At 36.3% G+C, this 17119-nt stretch overlaps 3 protein-coding genes across 4 annotated transcripts; all 3 read right to left on the bottom strand.

Moving 5' to 3' along the window:
• Window positions 1-2520: 2520 nt before the first annotated feature.
• LOC125223064 (uncharacterized) lies at window positions 2521-6736 on the bottom strand. Its single transcript, XM_048126024.2, has 6 exons — window positions 6337-6736; window positions 5798-5920; window positions 4775-5010; window positions 4478-4694; window positions 3651-3842; window positions 2521-2956 (listed from the first exon to the last, which is right to left on the bottom strand). Exons 1-6 carry the CDS (start codon window positions 6668-6670, stop codon window positions 2634-2636), a joined length of 1425 nt encoding a protein of 474 aa, XP_047981981.1. The 5' UTR covers window positions 6671-6736; the 3' UTR covers window positions 2521-2633.
• A 2112-nt stretch (window positions 6737-8848) lies between these two features.
• Window positions 8849-9413, bottom strand: LOC125217642 (uncharacterized). The gene is made up of 2 exons (XM_048119164.2): window positions 9054-9413; window positions 8849-8982 (listed from the first exon to the last, which is right to left on the bottom strand). Exon 1 carries the CDS (start codon window positions 9362-9364, stop codon window positions 9059-9061), a length of 306 nt encoding a protein of 101 aa, XP_047975121.1. The 5' UTR covers window positions 9365-9413; the 3' UTR covers window positions 8849-8982; window positions 9054-9058.
• A 1374-nt stretch (window positions 9414-10787) lies between these two features.
• Window positions 10788-16634, bottom strand: FIP2 (potassium channel tetramerization domain-containing protein / pentapeptide repeat-containing protein). 2 transcript variants are annotated; one of them, XM_048119189.2, is made up of 11 exons: window positions 16465-16630; window positions 15530-15639; window positions 14952-15086; window positions 14103-14258; window positions 13926-14009; window positions 13796-13842; window positions 13536-13609; window positions 12563-12621; window positions 12321-12380; window positions 11673-11753; window positions 10788-11049 (listed from the first exon to the last, which is right to left on the bottom strand). In XM_048119189.2, exons 1-11 carry the CDS (start codon window positions 16511-16513, stop codon window positions 10996-10998), a joined length of 909 nt encoding a protein of 302 aa, XP_047975146.1. In that variant the 5' UTR covers window positions 16514-16630; the 3' UTR covers window positions 10788-10995. The 2 variants fall into 2 exon arrangements, with proteins under 2 accessions (XP_047975146.1, XP_047975147.1); XM_048119190.2 differs by lacking the exon at window positions 14952-15086 and having other exon boundaries at window positions 16465-16634.
• Window positions 16635-17119: the final 485 nt, after the last annotated feature.

The following is a 17119-nucleotide window of genomic DNA, read 5'->3' on the forward strand; positions in this document are numbered from 1 at the left end:
GCACGGCGCTGCTCTTAGCTAAGAGCACGTCCGTGCCGCTGAGCAGCCCTACGTGGCGTCTTCTAATTGGCCAATGGCATAGCCGTTGGCATATTCAAATTTATTTATTTTTTTAAAAATCGAAATTTATTTAAAAAAATATTTTTAAATAAAAAAAATATTTTACACTTCCCAAAATATTATATCCGTTTTCTACCCACTTTTAATTTTTTTTTCAATTTTTTTTCCCCAAAATTCACATTTTCATCTATAAATACCCCCACTTCAACACAAAAAAAATCACATTCTCATCTATTCTACCATCTACATTCTCTCATCTTTTTTCTCATATTCTCTCATCTAGATTCCCACCACACTATACAATGTCTGGCTCCGGCGATCACCCCTCCGGAAATCGCGGTTGGAACCACGATTGGTTCGACTCCGACTCATTCCCTAGTCCGGAAACACAATTTACAGCCCCTCCTCAAACCCAAGGTTCGCAAGCTCCGGGTGGCTACCGTCCTTACTCGGTGCACGCCCAAAATGCCTCCGGGTTCGGGTGGGCACCCGAACCCGGATCGGGAGGGAGCAGCAGCTCTACCTACTCCTACTTCTATTCCTACTCCTACTCATCCTGTTCGTGGCACCCGCACCCCGTACACTCCGGGTGAGATGATGACGATGTTCAAAGCCTACTTGGCAGTCTCCGAAGATCCGGAGACTGGCACAAACCAAATCGGGGAAATGTATTGGTGGCGCATCACTTGTCTTTACAATGAAACCCGACCGGGGAGAACCATCTATCGTAAAGATAGTATGGTGCGCAATTGCCTCTTCAGATGCAACGAGACAATCGGTAAGTTCCAGGGGTATTACCTCCAGGAAGAGCGGTCGGCGGGGAGCGGCACGAGCGAGCTCGACATCATCACTACCGCCTTGGCGACCTACCAACGCATGAAGTTCAAAGCGTTAAGTACCTCGATTGTTGGCAGGAGGGACGCTTACATCCGAAGTATAGGGGCGGGGTAGTAGCATCCTCCTCCAGCTCCTCCAGCAAACGGTCGAGGTCGGTGGCCCTATCCGACGGCGCCTCCGATGATGTGGCTACCCAGCTTGCCGGAACTAACTTGGGTAGCCCCGACGCTGGCCCGAGCAGTTCCCGTCGGCCGCAAGAAAAGAAGAAGGCGAGGTGGTCGTCGCGCCTCGACTCCATCCGCCCCTGCCCCCGCTCCCTTTGTGCCTCCTCTACCCCCGAACAACACGTTGTGGACCATCTTGGGTCAACTCTATTTGAACGATACGTCTAAGATGACTTCGGAGCAACTTGCAACACATGAGCAAATGTCCGGGGTCTCAAGAGGCAATTGGGGATATAGAGGACTAGTCTTCCACGTGTGTAATTTTTAATTTGTAGGATTTTAATTATATATTTTTTTATTTTCTAGGATTTTAATGATGTATTTTTATTTTTTAGGATTTTAATTATGTAATTTTTAATTTTTAATGCATTTTAATATTGTGAAAATATTTTTATTTAAATTGAATAATAGAATTGTGGGACTCTTGAACTTGTCCTTAGCTAAGAGCACGGATATGGGTGTTGTGCTCTTAGCTAAAGACAATGAGTAAAAGTGAGTCCGGACCTACTTCCGTGCTCTAATTAAATTTGGTTAAGGTGGTGTATATAGATGGTGTTGTGAATAACAATTAAGAGATTGATCTCAAAGTCAAAACTCAAACCCATCCTTCCATTAATATCTGTGCAAGTGTGCAACTGCAATTTCAATCTCCCTCTCTTTTTTTATTACGCTGCAATAATATACAACCATTTTATAACAAGGTTTTTTTTTTTGCATACGATTAAGAATTTAAGATTGTAGTATGTCAACTGAGCCGGAAAGGAAACGATTGTTAATTTTTTTTTTCCCTTTAGAAGTGCTTTAAGTCAATCCTATTAATTTTTTTTTTCTATTTTAATATCGATGCAAATCTCAGTCATCCCAAATTAAATAATTTCCTTTTTGAGACTATGCCGAAATTAAATAGGAATCTATGGCTGCAATGCAAGCGCTACGAACCTATAAAATTTCCCAATATCATATTTAAAGAGAAAGTCCCACCTGATCGGTTAGAATTGTGTGCAAAGTCACCCGAATGGGTAGGGGGCGACGATTTCAGCCGATGAATCTCACTCGGTCAGGTTGGATGTAATCTTATTCCACCCGGTTGGGTAGGAACCACCCGTCCGGTTGGTGAGTTGGTGACATGGCACTCGACCAGTGTGGTGTGCGGTTTATGTTCTATTGGTCCAACCTTGACATTTTGGATTTCTAACACATCTCAATTTATTCCATTCTATAAAGGACTGACCTCTAATAGTCACAAACAATTCATAATCGTTTCACTGCATACTGCACATATTCGTATTCACAAGTTATGCAGTGCCTGTGAAACTACTCCTATAAAGATTTTCTGGTAATAATAATTCAAAGATATTTAGTGTGGTGCAGGCGCACATGCATATTCTACACCAAGTAGTAATTTGTTAGTTCAAAGACTCATTTAGGTTTAGCCAAACAGTGAACATTTCATACAACTGGTCTGCTACTCAGAACCCAAATCTTGCATCACCTAAACCAAGTTAACATTACCTAGCTTGATGGTTTTTGGTCTACTTCGACTCTGTAAGCCACCCACTTCTCATTGCTACATGGCAACACAGTGGCATTTTCAGGAATTGTGCAATTTGATTTCCTTGGGCGAACAGTCGTCGTTGTCCGCCTCAACTGGTTCTCAGCTGTTGGCTCAGGAGCAGGCGCAGCAGACGTTGAGCTATCCAACTTTGAATCATCAGATGGAGCAGACGAGCAGCTATCCAACTTAGAATCATCAGATGGAGGGTTAGCATGAAGATGAGCATTCACATCCACGTTTCCAGGTGAAGACTTGGCTCGCTTTGCATTTAGTGGACCATCTGAAGTGGACTCATAAGAAACAAGTTATGCATCATCAGTAATTAGCAAAAGAAACCGAATCAGATGAATACATACTTTTCAATGGCAGATGATATTAAATATGCATTATTCATTGAAGCTTTATACAACACAAGTAAACATGCAGTGCCCCAGTATGAGATACAGTAGGAAGACAATGCCTCAATACAACTGATTCATACTCCTAAAGACAAAACGTCTGGTGCTTATAAATTTCATTCTGCACTAGCAATCTATTCAAGAATAAAAATGAGCTTTGAGCGCACCGTGAAGCGAGCCCTTAAAAATTACTACTCCCTCCATCCAGCTACAAGTGATCAACTTCTTTTCAGCACGAGATTTAAGAAAATTATATTTATTGAGTTAAGTGGAGAGAATGAAGTGTTGGTTTTTTGATAGAAAGGAAATCAATCACTTGAGTTGGGACAACCCAAAATGGAAAGTGGGACAACTAAACAGAGAGAGTATTTATATATCCATAAAAAAGAACAAAAACTAGATCCATCCCAATTGTGTTGTTTGTCCAGAAGTCCATTAAATCAGGAAAAGTGCATCTTCACATTTTAGATAAGTAAAAAGTGCATTTTCACTAAAGAGGACAAAGATTTAAGACATAAGGAGCAGGAGTGTTCCTTTTACCCATTGGAACCACTTAAACATGTATATTAAAATCACCTTCATCTATTGCAACGTTATGCTTTTCAGTTGTTGCAATGTGCTGGATGATCGGACGCTTTTCAGTTGTTGCAGCGTGCTGGATGTTCTGACGCTTTTCAGTTGTTGCACTGGGCTGGATATTCAAGATATCAGCAGATGGGTGGTAACTGTTCACAGAAGGTACCTTTATTGATTTCGTAGGTGGGCTTCCTGCAAATTAAAAATCATGTTTAGGCCATGAACAAACTTCTATGTACTTTAATCAATTGAATGACATACCGAAATTGCATGGATTCTTATACTTGACTCCCTAATATTGTTAACCTTCAACAAATGACTTGGTTATACTGTTATACAGCACCGTCTAAAATTAAGATGAAAGAGAACCAAAATGCAGCCCAGATGGTGCAATTTATCAAGTACTACTACTTTTCTTTATTTTAAATAGACTTGATTGGAGTGAAATAATAGGACAGATATGAAAATGAGATACTAAAATCTAGATATAAATTCAACCATTCTTGGCCGTATTATGGTATTTTTGACATACTACTTAGTAGCTTGATCTTCAGAAATAAGCATAGAACTAGCAAGATAAAGAAGGCTTTAACATAGAGAATACTTTCGAAACAGTAATCTATTAGTTTTGCAAAAGATTGTGAGTCAATGACAAAGGAGGTTGAGTAATTAAATTTGGAGTTACGAGGAAGCCATTAAATTATTGATTGGTCAATCCAACCAGAAAGTAATGCTTGTTTAGTTGGACTCTTATTCAAACAAAAAAGCAAGAATAATGGAAATAAAACATCAATGAGCTCACTTTCCATGGGTCTTCATTTTCTCACCTTTAGTAAGTGCAGAGTAAGCAACTTCAGCCGCATTCATCTCTGCCTGCTTTCTGGTTTTAGCCTCCAACCCTTGAAAACTGTCAGACCCTACCTCCACAGTAGAAACAAATATCCGATTGTGAGACAACCCCGAACTGACTGTCTCATATGATGGACACATGAGACCTTTCTTCTGGGCTAATTCTTGTAGAAGGTTTTTGTAGAATCCCTTATCCTGATAGCATATCAAAATTACAAAGTTATAAACAAAATAAAGATAAATCAATTTATGCGTTACAAAGTTAGAATACTAGCCTCTTGAATAACATTCAATGATAATGCTAGACAAGCAACTTTTGCAGCAGTTTGTTCAGCTTCCTTTAATGTAGGGAAAAACTCTGCTGGTTCATATGATTTTCCATTTATGGAGACCTTTGACTTAAAACGCCGAGCATGAGGGGGTCCTTCAGCTTCAGAAGTGTATACAGGCAATCCACTACATTCTTTTTGAGCATGTTGCTGCAATAGGTTCTTGTACATATGCAATGTATCTGCACAAGATTAAGAGTAAATTTACAAAACTACACAGTAACATAGACAACACAAAATAGAGATTGCTTAAACTTGACAAATCAGCCATCTGAAATTCTTTTTAGAACAGAATCTATTCTAAGATGAATTCAATGCACCCATTATCCCATTCTCAATGTTCCTTTAGGTACTAATTTCAGCCTTACTGTATGAGTTGAAGTTTCATGCTTCAGCTCAAGTTAACAATAACTACATGGTTTTTTGACACTTTCCCTTCCCCATAGTGTGAATTGCACTATACACTTTCTGAAATTAAGTTGGCCCTCTATCCTCATACATTAATCATATACTGAATCAAAAAAGATTTTATAGGGTTGTTTGTCTTATGTGCCGTCATTTACCATATTAAAATTATAAATAGTTGAACCAGAAAAAAAAATGCTCAATACACCTAGTATCATCAATAACACATTATGTCAAACCACAAGATGATTTTTGGTCCGCGCAGAAGCATATACTTATAGAAAATAGTCAAAATACCAGACCATCACCAGTGACAGTCTGTAAGGAATTTTATGCGAGAGAGACAATAGTTAATCTGAGAGAGGAAGCATCAGAGAATTTGGAACAATAGGATGATCCAAAGAAAACACTACAGATGTGTCTTTTCCTTACCTTTACAATTAAAATGTTGGATTCAGGAAATCTCATGCTGTCCAAAAACATGTTACGCAATAATAATGTCCAGGCTCTATAAATCAGCTCATTATGATAAGCCAAAAACATCACAACTAAGAGTTTTCTGACCTTTATTTTCAGAACCCATCGCGGCCTTATAATCTATAGGACATTGAGATGTATTATCACAATTCTCCTGCAATAACTCCTCTGCAGGTTTCATATTGGCATTACATTTTGTTGCCAAAAGTCCTGCACGAATATCACTTAAGTTTCAACATCCAATATCAACGCAAACCAGTGATATGCATCGGTCACACGTATCTAATTATATCCAAACTTATTGCTATGTTAGGTGGGGAATCGGGATGGACAGTAAGGGCTAGGAACCTTACTCACCAAACAAGGGATCACATAATTCAATTGAGCAAGCTGAGCATTATAAGTAACAGTGTACTCATTAAGAAGTGTTGTCCACAACAAATACTATCAAATGAGAGATTTATTAGTTCAAAGAGGGGAAACGATAACTAAAATAGTAAGCATAAGAAACAACTAACAAGTGAAGATGTGATTCAAATACATATCACACTTCTCATATCCAGCAACGTTTAAAATCCAAAATCTCGAGCAATTTATGAAATTTATTGAGTATAAAAAATGAATACCAGTAGGGTTTGGAAGGGAGGAGGGGAGCGGCGACAGAGGCAGGGGAGGAGGATCTGCAGCGACAGAAAGGGGCTGCATTTGAGAATGCGGAGGTACATTGGGATGGGTGGGAAGCGGATCGGAGGAGGCGAGGTGATCGAAAGCAACGCGGGCAGCGGTGTTCTGTGCGTCTTTAGAGGACTTGCAGTGATTCGGGGTGTGGAATAGCTGTCCTTGAACAGTGACGGTAGCAGTGAATCGCGGCATATGATCTGGGCCGTCTTTGGCGGTGGCATAGTCCGGCAAGTCCCAGCTCCGGCGCTGACATAACTCCTGCAATTTGGTTTTGTACATTGGGGATAATTTAAGGGTTTTTCGAGTGCGTCGAATTTTAGTGGTTTAAAATGGAGTAGATTCGCCTGCTTGATGTTTTCATGTTTACCTTTTTAATTGTCTCACCTAAAATTAATTGGTTCTTTATCAACACTAGCTGGCATAATAAGGAAATTAATTTGATTTATCTAAATTTAGTAGTACAATCATTCCGAGTAAATATTCCTCCACCTTGTCACATAAAACAATCCCACTAAATTATTTGTGGTCTACAACATTATCGAATTATAGGAGTATTTTATTTGTAAATTAGTCATACTCCCTCCGTCCCCCTTCGTCCCGTATAATTCGTTCCATTTTGACTGGGTACGAGTTTTAAGAAATGTAATGAAAAGTGAATTTAAAAAGTTAATGGAATGTGAGTCCTACTTTTATATATTAATTTTATAATAAAATATGAGTATAAATGAGTTAGTAGAATATGAGGTCCACTACTAAAAATAACAAAAAGTAAAATGAGACAAATTATGTGGGATGGACCGTAATAGAAATATGGGACAAATTATCCAGGACGGAGGAAATATCTATGATTATCATAAGAAATTGGTATTGTGGATAGGATTACTTAACTCATGAAATAAATTAACGAGGATGGCACTCATGTTTATATTTCCTAGTTAATTTTGAATTTCTACTTAGGTCTTAGTCACTAATTTTCTTACTAAATATGACACATTTATTTTTTAAGAATAGAAAGAATAGAATTTCTACTTTTATGTTTTCTTTTTTTTTATTATCCCATATAAACACAACAAAGTTTTTTATCTGGGATTCTATCACATTAGCCGGCCCATTTAGATAATGGGGAAAATCAAATAGACCTCTATCTAAATTAAGTAAAAGAAATAATTGTAACACCATTCCTTAATTTCGCTACAAGTTTTAAAAATATAAAAAAATTAGATTAAAAAAATTAGTGAAATATAAAATATTAGTTAAATGAATTAGTGGAATGTATGACTTACTTATAGTAAAAATAAAAATGAATAATTAATAGGGGATGAATAAAAATGATACTCCCTCCGTCCCGGTTTAGGAGTCCCGGTTGAGTCGGGCACATGTTTTAAGAAAAAAATGTTTGAGTATGTAATAAATAAATATTGTAGTGGATGTTGACTCACTTTTAATTGAGTGTCCAATAAATAAATGTTATAGTGGATGTTGAAACTCACTTTTAACACTTTTTTATTAGTTGTAGTGGATGTTGGGACCACTTTTAACACTTTGTAAGTATTTTTTATTAATTTATCTCAATCGGGACTCCTAAAGTGGGACTCCTAAAGTGGGACGTCCAAAATTGATCGACCGAAACTCCTAAAGTGAGACAAAGAAAGTATAAGTGGACAATTAATGGGAGACTGAGGAAGTATAGTATTTTGATCCTTCATCATCTCAAATAAAACAATCCCATTAAATTCTTTGCGCTCTACAATATTATCGAATTATAGTATTTTATTTGTAATTTAGTCATATCTATGATTATGAGAAGACATTGGTACTGTGCTTAGAATTACTTAACTCATGAAATAAATCAACGAGGACGACACTCATATTTAATTTTCTTATATGATTCATTTTGAATTATGTAGTAGATACTATTATATCCGCCCTAGAATTAAAGAGGAGTATGAAGCAATTTTTTTTTGGAAGAGTATACGTAGGAGGAGATGTAATGTAGTGGGGTCCACTTGTCATATCATCGAGTGTATAGTAGGAGATGTAGCACTAAATGCAGGCGAGTGATTTCCCTAGTTTTTTTTCATCTCAATAGGCGGCTTATATCTCCTGCAACGTCTCCTACTCCACTCCTCGTAAACATAAATATGATGGTGGGATTCACTAATGTTTGTGAGGGGTGGAGTAGGAGATGTTGTAACAAAAGTTGTAGGTGATCCATACTTATCCGATTTTCTCAACTAATGTAGTAGTATTTGTTTTCGTATGTTCTGCTATTGTATTCCATTTTCCATTGTTGTCGATGTTATCATTTTGGGTAGTAGTAGTAGTACTATGTTATAGTCACAATTGCATACACTTGGTACTACTTTTCCTTTCCTCAAATAAAAAAAGAATTACATTTTCATGAGTAGTCGTTAATTTTAAATTTTGTTATGAATTCAAAGGCGTGAGTGAAGTAAGTAGAGCAAAGCAGATAACATAGAGGAAGGAGTAGAATAATCCAAATACAGAGTAGTAATATTAATACATTATACATACACAAAGCAAAGCACACACAAACGCACACTCTTTCTTTATTCCATTCTCAAATGTGCCTGCAAATTAGCCAACAAATCAACAAACAATTAATCCAACAAATAGGATGTATAGAGCAAGAGAGAATTACTGCAATCAATCGCTGTCGCTGCTGCTGCTGCTGCCATGATCATCGCCGTGTTTCTTCTTGTCCTTCTTCTTCTTCTTCTTCTTGCCGTCAGCACCTTCAGCGTCGCCGCCGTGGATTTTGTCTTTGATCTTCTCCACAAGGCCTTCCTTGTGCTCTGCCTCCGGCTGCTTGTGGTGATCGTGCTCGGCCTGCTTGTGGTTCTCTCCCGATCCGTACCCGTGTTCGGTTTTCTTCACCTCGTCGTGCTTCTCACCTTCCTTCTTGCCTCCCATACCCAGCTTCTCTTCGATCTTGTGGATCATCCCTGCCATTTTCGCTCTCTGTTTTCTTCTTCTACGAGTATTAGTGAATTGGTGAGTGTAACTGAAATCGGGTGGGCCTTTTTATAGAGGCTAGAGGCTAGAGGATTTGTATTTCTTTATTCATAATAATAATATTGCCCTTGTCAATTAATGGTCGGTGCGAGGCCATGCCACGATATCCATAAAATAAAATAAACACAAATATCATCCATGACTAGTCAATGGATTAATTACTAGTGAAGCTTCTTATTTTGTGACTCTTAATTTTCTTAAATCAAAAGTAGGTACATAGGGTTCACGGACTTTGATTTTTAATTGGAAACTTATCCAGTATTGATAGCGAGATGAGATATGCTGGTCTGAATTATGATACAGGATCTATTCTCCTAATGGGACTTCAACGACAAGTGTCCATTTAATCAATCCATGACTGGATACTATTTACACCAATAGGAAACGACCACATCTTTACTTTCTCTTTATTTTTGGGAGAATAAAGGGGATTGATAATGCTTTTCTGGAGTCTACTCAAATGCATTTACCGATGTACCCCCATAAAGACAGTATTGCCGACATTCTAGTAATTTTACCCTGCGGCTACCTCCATTTCTACGCACTGCGCCTTGGACGCTTGTCTTGACACGTGTACTATTAGTTTGGGCTAGTCAAAACCAGCTCATATTTCTTGAGATTCATAATTTGTTAACTGCTGCTCTAAAATTGCAAGTAATTTGCCGTTATTTAAAATACAATAGTGTATTCGTTAAATGAACGTACATGATTAAAAGTGATTTCGTGGTGCATGATATTGATGATGAAATTGATGTTAATAATTCCCCAAAATATGTTGTATTGCACTTTCATCATCATTCAATTTTTCCGTGTCTCGAACGTTTATATTTTCTTTGGGGCTACAGAGAAGGCGACGGTGTTATACTTTTATTTATTAAATGCACTTATTATTTAATTATAATCTTAAATTGAGTCTAGGCAAAAACAGTATTATTAATAGTTTTTCTTATTGATTAATTAATGAAGAGGCTGTAAAGAGAAAATTGAGGGTTACGTCTAGAATCAAGTAGTATTTATACAAGTAAGATGCAACCGGGCTCATTGTCAATTATGATTATTGTAATTTGGATATGATTCCTGAAAATCGATTACATTTCGCAATCCCCAAGTTAAAGATTAACATAATCGCCATCTAAACTATGTTTGGGCGGTGCCCAGTATTATGTAATTGTAGTATTGTACACAACATTTCCATTCCTCAACGCGACGACATGTGCGTGATTAATATATAAACATGATTTAATATGACAAGTTCGTTTTGGACTATTTTACCGACATACACTTTATCAATGTGTATACCATTTGGACAATTTCGTACTTCTAGTTCTAGTTTCATCATCATTACATATTCCAAAAAAAATAGTAGTAAGGAATCGCTCCACGCAACCATATAAATCATTATAAGACAGTTAAGATACTACATCACAATACTTAGTGATACGTCTGGTACGCAAGCACGCATAGCAAAGAAATAGGTGGTAGTGTGTTGAAAACGACGATAATGCAAACCAACAGAAGTTAAATTATGACAAACCACAGAGTTAACCAACACAAAATCTCTTCATTCATTACCTGATTGCACCTAATAAATTGGCACCATCAAGTTTTGCACCTTCCAAATCCTGCAACCAAACATAATAATACCTTAGCTGTAAACCCAATTTCCATTTTCATTTCATTTTGAGCAAGTGTTTGAATGAGCAACTCAAATCAAGTCGCACCTCTTTACTTTTCAAGAACTTGGAAACCAACTATTTGTGAAAATAGGCATAGACAAAGTGAAAAATCAATTTCAAAATTCATTTTGGTAATTTGGAGTAGAATAGTTTTGCCTCAGTAGGCACATGATCTGACAGGCTGTTACAAAGGATGTTAAGACAGGAGCCTCTGTGCTGAAGCCCTTTCTTCTATATCTATAATGCTAATCCATAACTAGAATAAATGAAAAGTTTAAACTAACAAAGATAATCATATCTCTATTGTTGTAATAACATGAGCTAATATACTAATGAATTGGAATTCAACGAATGCCTGACAAATACACTAAATTTATTTTTAATTGCATAACAAAGGAAATATCACGTTAAAAAAATTCATCTTCCACATAATTTCAGTTGCAAATAGTATGTTTTATTACTGCAGTTAATTGAATAAAAAGTTCTGTCATTTCCATGCCATCCTAATCTAAATGGATATCTGATTCAGAGAAAATATCCTTAAATTATAAACAATTAGGTTTACTCACCGTCTCACGGAGATTTACATGCCGTAGGTAAGCCCTTTGGAGATTCGCTCCTTTCAGATTTGCATTTGTTAACTTAGCACCCTGGAGAAAGAATTGAGCAAGATGGGTTCATGTTTAAAATTCAGGTTAGTTGATTGGCTCATAAAAAAGGATGTCATGCAGATTTTGGCATGTACGAGCTCAAATTGATAGAATAATAGTGTGAGGAATAAATTACATTGGATAAGAGTTCATGCTGGAAGCAGGTAATTGGACCAGAAACATGAAAACAAGATAAATTGATTAATTGTTCTTTCAGATACAGTTATTGATTCTGATAAATTGTTAAGCTTAAATTTCCCAATCTTGAAACTAGACATATAAATCCCTTTGCATTATTTTTCACTGCCAACCACAAGGGTATGCTTCTGTAACTGGATAACCATTGCTCTCAAGCCACTCAAATTTCATTACATAAATTACTCAGGTAGTTTATCAAGAATGAGGTGCAAAAATCTTCATCAAAATTTATTGTGGTTCACATAGACATCCCTAAGTTGTTAACATATATTTTCTGTCCATTACCGAAATCAAATGCTGGAACAGAATTTATCCGGTTAATATCATTTCTGATCTTACAAGGAAATATCTGGTACAAATAATTTATACCTTCAAATTGGCTCCTTCTAAATTAGCTCCTTCCAAGTTGGCATTAGTAAGATCAGCAGTCTGAAAGAGGTTCAAAGAATTTTATGTTTCATTCATGAATAGGCTGACGAAACTATAACGATTACCAAGATAGAAGGTTGGGAATAGAGGTATGGTGAAAACAGATGAGGCAATTATATTTTCCTACTGTTAGGGTTGATAAGGTTACATAGGTGGCATTCATGCCTTTCTACGTTCTAAACCTGTAGGTGTGCAGATCGCAGATCTGCACCGCAGAAGCTACAGTTCACCAAACAAGCATCTGCATTGTAGAAAGATAATTCATCAGGACAACATTCATTCACTCAGTAATTGTTGTTTTTAAGACACGAGAGAGAAAGAAAATTACAAAATATGAAAAAGACATTTAAGGACAACACTTACATTAGAAAAAGAACAGCCTAGAAAGGAACTTACTTCTCAGATCTTCGGACAAAAAATCTTTGAAAAAGGGAAGGAATTTTGAATTTTACTAGAGATCTAAGAATATGTTACAAGCATACGTCGCAAACGATAAATATGGCTCATTGAAAAAGAGTTTGAACAGAATAAAGAATTGGGCCCAAACAAATACAAGCATAAAGAATTGGGCCCAAACAAATAAAGAATTTAATACAAGCATGCGTCGCAAATGACAAATATGGCTCATTGAAAAAGAGTTTGAACAGAATAAAGAATTCGGCCCAAACAAAACATGTTAGCAACTTAGGGTATAGTAAGGTGATAAAAGGAAGTTTTCAGGAACATTATCATGAGTTGAAATGTATGTCTTTACACTCATAGAATTTTTAAAGCATTCAGCTAGCTTTCATAAAAAAAAAAGGAAAGCACAATACATATACAGGTGTGTTTTTATAATATTACATATGTGTTTTACTCACAATGTGTCATGAGAAATGTTAGGCTAAATTCAAGTGTATGATTTCAAGGAGCAACAAGTACAAGATAATTAATAGCTTGATTCTGGAATAGAGATTCCTATTATGATCCATTTAGCTGCCTTCTAGTGCTTTCGGTGTGCTTCCAAGTGTTCATTAAACAAGAAACTCCATAACAACTATAAGTATACAAATGGGTTAGTTATGGTGAATCATGATGGAAAGTTCCTTTTCAAGTCAATTCACATATAATAGGCAATGCCAACAAAGATATATGAACTTAACCAATGGAGTTCACCTTGAAGGTTTGCACTCTGGAGATTGGCACCAGCTAAAAGAGCTCCACGTAGATTTGCTCCAGTGAACTCACATCTTCCCTAGGCAAAAGAGATTCACAGAAGATGACAAACATGATCTGACATAGATTTGACTAAACTAAATGATGGTTCAAGTACAATGAGACATCCAGACCAGTAGAATCCAACTCCATCATTCTAAGTTACATGGGAATTTCTGTTAGAATCCAACCAAATAAAAAGCAAAATTATACAGACTTACTCACGCAGAGTGGCATTGTGAAATATGGAGGCTTCAGCATCCACATCCTGTGGCAAACAAAAGAATGTGTATATCTCAACTTGGCTTTGTGAAGCTACTAATAAAGACAGTTCTCTTCGGGGAGACTCACCCTGAACTTTGCACATTGAAGATTAGCACGAGAAAAGAACACATTTTTGAGACATGCATAACTAAAATCCACAAATGATAAATCCTGCATTTTTTGAAAACACAAAATTGACTCAGAAATAAAACTTGTTGATAGTTAAAGGTGAAAAAGCTTTCTTACTAACAAAAGAGATCATACCAGTTTAGAAAGATCAAGCCCAGAGAGATTAACACCTCGAAACCTGACCTTCTCAGACTGTGAGCATTTAATGATATCAATGCGTGTCAATTCAGTACCCATTTCAGTTTCCTCTTTCCTCTTAACCAAAGATGCATTAATTTCATCCATTAACCCCTGGGATCAGACATGCAAGGTCCGTCAAGTAGTAGATCAAATGATCAATATGCACTATCCATTAGCACATCAAGAAAGAAATTCTCAGCAATAATTGCAAATTATATGTCCCCATATTCTCTTACTTAGATAGGACAAACAATGTACAAGTACAATGTGCAAAATGTCGAACTTCACAAAATAATGATTTAAATTTCAAGTTTGCGAGTCCTATCATTTTCATGCATACAAGACATTCTTTTCAGATGCTTGTGCAATAGAATGTAACCAGCTCAAAACAGATTATCTAGAATAAAGGATCTTGCAGACGATCATGGTTCTCACAGAAACAAAGCATCAACCTGCCAATGCCATACATGGGCTGGAGCTTCAATCTTGTATAAAATCTCAGTGGACCAAGTGCATTAGTAGACTGGATCTCCAGTCATGAATATTTTTTTTACTTTGAGAAATTAAGTTACTGGAATCACAAAATCTAGGGCATAATCCTTCAAATGAAATCCATTTTGACAAAGACATGAATAACTAGCATTTTACATTTACACAAACAACAGAACGGGTTGAGAAAAATGTATCACTTTCCTCATGCAAAGTTGAAGAAGCTTACAAGAAAGGATATCCAATAATAAAAAATAAGGAGCAAATAATTTACTTAATACAGATGGAATGTGCAATGAGTATTTGATGACTCACAAGAAGCTGGAAATATTCAGCCTCTCGCAAGAGCTCTGAATATTCAGCCTCTGTCATGGAAGGAACCACGCCATCTCTCAGCCAATTCAAAATATGCCGAAAATGTTTTCCATCCCTATCAACAAAAACATAACCCTGCAATAATACTAATACCAATTAAAAATCTTTTGGACGAAAGATAGCCAGAGATTTGTTAAAAGGATATTTCATTTAAAAAACATATAACAGCAACCATTGCAGAGAGTTGATTGCGTCTTTAACATATGTGATATGTCGATCCAAAAAATTCTTTTTCATGTACCACGTACATGCAAACGTTATTATGAATCACTGAGCAATACTGTATTTGATATTTTGATAAATTAGCACTTGTATTGTGCATAAATACATGGACAGAGTAACAGATGAATATGTCATGCAACTTTCAATTTAATTTACTTCATAGAAGAGCTAAATCTAGCACGTTCTTTCTTTGACAGCCACAGAATTGCATCCCTTTGGAGTATTAAAAGAATGATGCAAGCTGTGGCTATAAAGATACACCAATTTTTTGAGGTCTTTAATCTACTAGCATGTACCTTATCAGAATCTTGACAAACTGTGTGGCGACCACTGAACATCGCTGCAAGCATCGAATCAGGTTCTCGCTGTGTCAATGTATCAATTGTCGTGCAAAACTTTTTTCCACCTACAAAAAATAAGAACCATTTTCTCAGCGAACATGTCATCCCAGTAACATTGATATGATGTATTGGAACTAAAAAGCCATACCCTAATGGTAAGTTTAACCAAAATATAACTAATAGCAAAGCCACGACCACCCCCAATGAACACAGAGACAGAAATAAATAAAGATTTCGAAGAATGGTTGTATTGGAGAGAGATGAAAATCTTAGATCTTAGTTTACATGAATTTCTATTTGAACCAAAGGCCTCATACTTTTCAAAGACGAATCCATTTCTTAAGACCTTCAGAGGTTCTTTAGGTGATAGCCGTGATTTAAGTATTTAAGTCTGATCCAACAAGCTCAAAGTTTTTCAAGCTCCTCATCCAAAAAAACCTCCATCAATTTATAATCTTTAGAAATATTGATCTAGGATGGGTTCATTCTTAATCAAATTTGAGGTTTTTCAATTTACACAGAACACACACAATCACACACTGATAGAGAGATAAATGATATTATCTTCAAGAAAGGCTAGCAAATTGTAGATATGCAATATCTACACTCTAATGTTTCCGGGAACTATAATAATAATGAACTGACAGATACAATTCAAATATTATAGTAATAATCAATAGGTGCTGAAGTTTCAGTAAGTTAATCTCAGTATTGTAAGAGACAAAATTGAAGAATTAAGCGCCTATACAGGCAGATGTGCAAAGATATAGGCAAAGATATTCACTGCCCAACCAAAAATACGAATTATAAACACATCATTATTAAAGGTGTGTTTGACATGTTGACCTGCACATAGAGATGGAGAGGGAGAGGGAGGGGGAGAGAGAAACCTATATTGAGGCGGACTATGGAAGCGGCAGCATCGGAGTTGAAGGTCATTGTGAGGGGTTTGGAGAAGTGATCACGGATAGAATGGAGAAACCTTGAGATTGTGGGTTTGTGCTGTTTGTCATCAAACGACGACGGATGATGAATTGGCAGCCGAATAACTTGCAAGCCTTGCAAAATGGTCCCTACACATTCACAATATTTATACTCCTCCGTAACTTGCACATCTTTCCGACTATTTTCTACCTAAGACATTACTCTTGATAATAATTATTCTATTATTCCATCTTCTACTTTATTTTCTTTTATCTTTTCAACTTTATTCTTTTTTTTACTTTTTTTGTTTTTTATCTTTATTTAACTTATTTAACAATTTTTAATCTCCATACCCAAAAATAAATGTCTCAATTTAATTGAGATGAAGGAAATAAGATGAAGGAAATAGTACAAAAAAAATATATCAAAATAATATGAATTCATATAACTAAGAAAATATTAGTAATAACTATGCGATTCTATCTTAAAAAAAGACTTTTAGTTGTTAGTTGGCTTATCTGGTGTAGGTCAGAGTCGCGGGAACAAAAAGGTTATGGAGTAATTTTCTTAGAGATAATTAAAACGTCATAATATGCGTTATTTGAATAAAGTATAAAACGA

This window comes from Salvia hispanica, chromosome 1 (assembly GCF_029641045.1).
Source record: "Salvia hispanica isolate PSC_SH4W2 chromosome 1, Shi_PSC_v1, whole genome shotgun sequence".
Lineage (NCBI taxonomy): Eukaryota > Viridiplantae > Streptophyta > Magnoliopsida > Lamiales > Lamiaceae > Salvia > Salvia hispanica.

What these genes read in the sequence shown, in the direction of transcription:
- LOC125223064 (XM_048126024.2), bottom strand. Translation starts at nt 6,670, where the DNA reads ATGTACAAAACCAAATTGCAGGAGTTATGTCAGCGCCGGAGCTGGGAC. An exon ending in CATTGAATGTTATTCAAGAG is followed by an intron (nt 4,695 to 4,774) that starts GCTAGTATTCTA and finishes ATATGCTATCAG; the next exon opens with GATAAGGGATTCTACAAAAA. An exon ending in TAACGTTGCAATAGATGAAG is followed by an intron (nt 2,957 to 3,650) that starts GTGATTTTAATA and finishes AGTCCACTTCAG; the next exon opens with ATGGTCCACTAAATGCAAAG.
- LOC125217642 (XM_048119164.2), bottom strand. Translation starts at nt 9,364, where the DNA reads ATGGCAGGGATGATCCACAAGATCGAAGAGAAGCTGGGTATGGGAGGC.
- FIP2 (XM_048119189.2), bottom strand. Translation starts at nt 16,513, where the DNA reads ATGACCTTCAACTCCGATGCTGCCGCTTCCATAGTCCGCCTCAATATA. An exon ending in CCAGAGTGCAAACCTTCAAG is followed by an intron (nt 12,622 to 13,535) that starts GTGAACTCCATT and finishes TCTACAATGCAG; the next exon opens with ATGCTTGTTTGGTGAACTGT. An exon ending in ATGTAAATCTCCGTGAGACG is followed by an intron (nt 11,050 to 11,672) that starts GTGAGTAAACCT and finishes GTTTGGTTGCAG; the next exon opens with GATTTGGAAGGTGCAAAACT.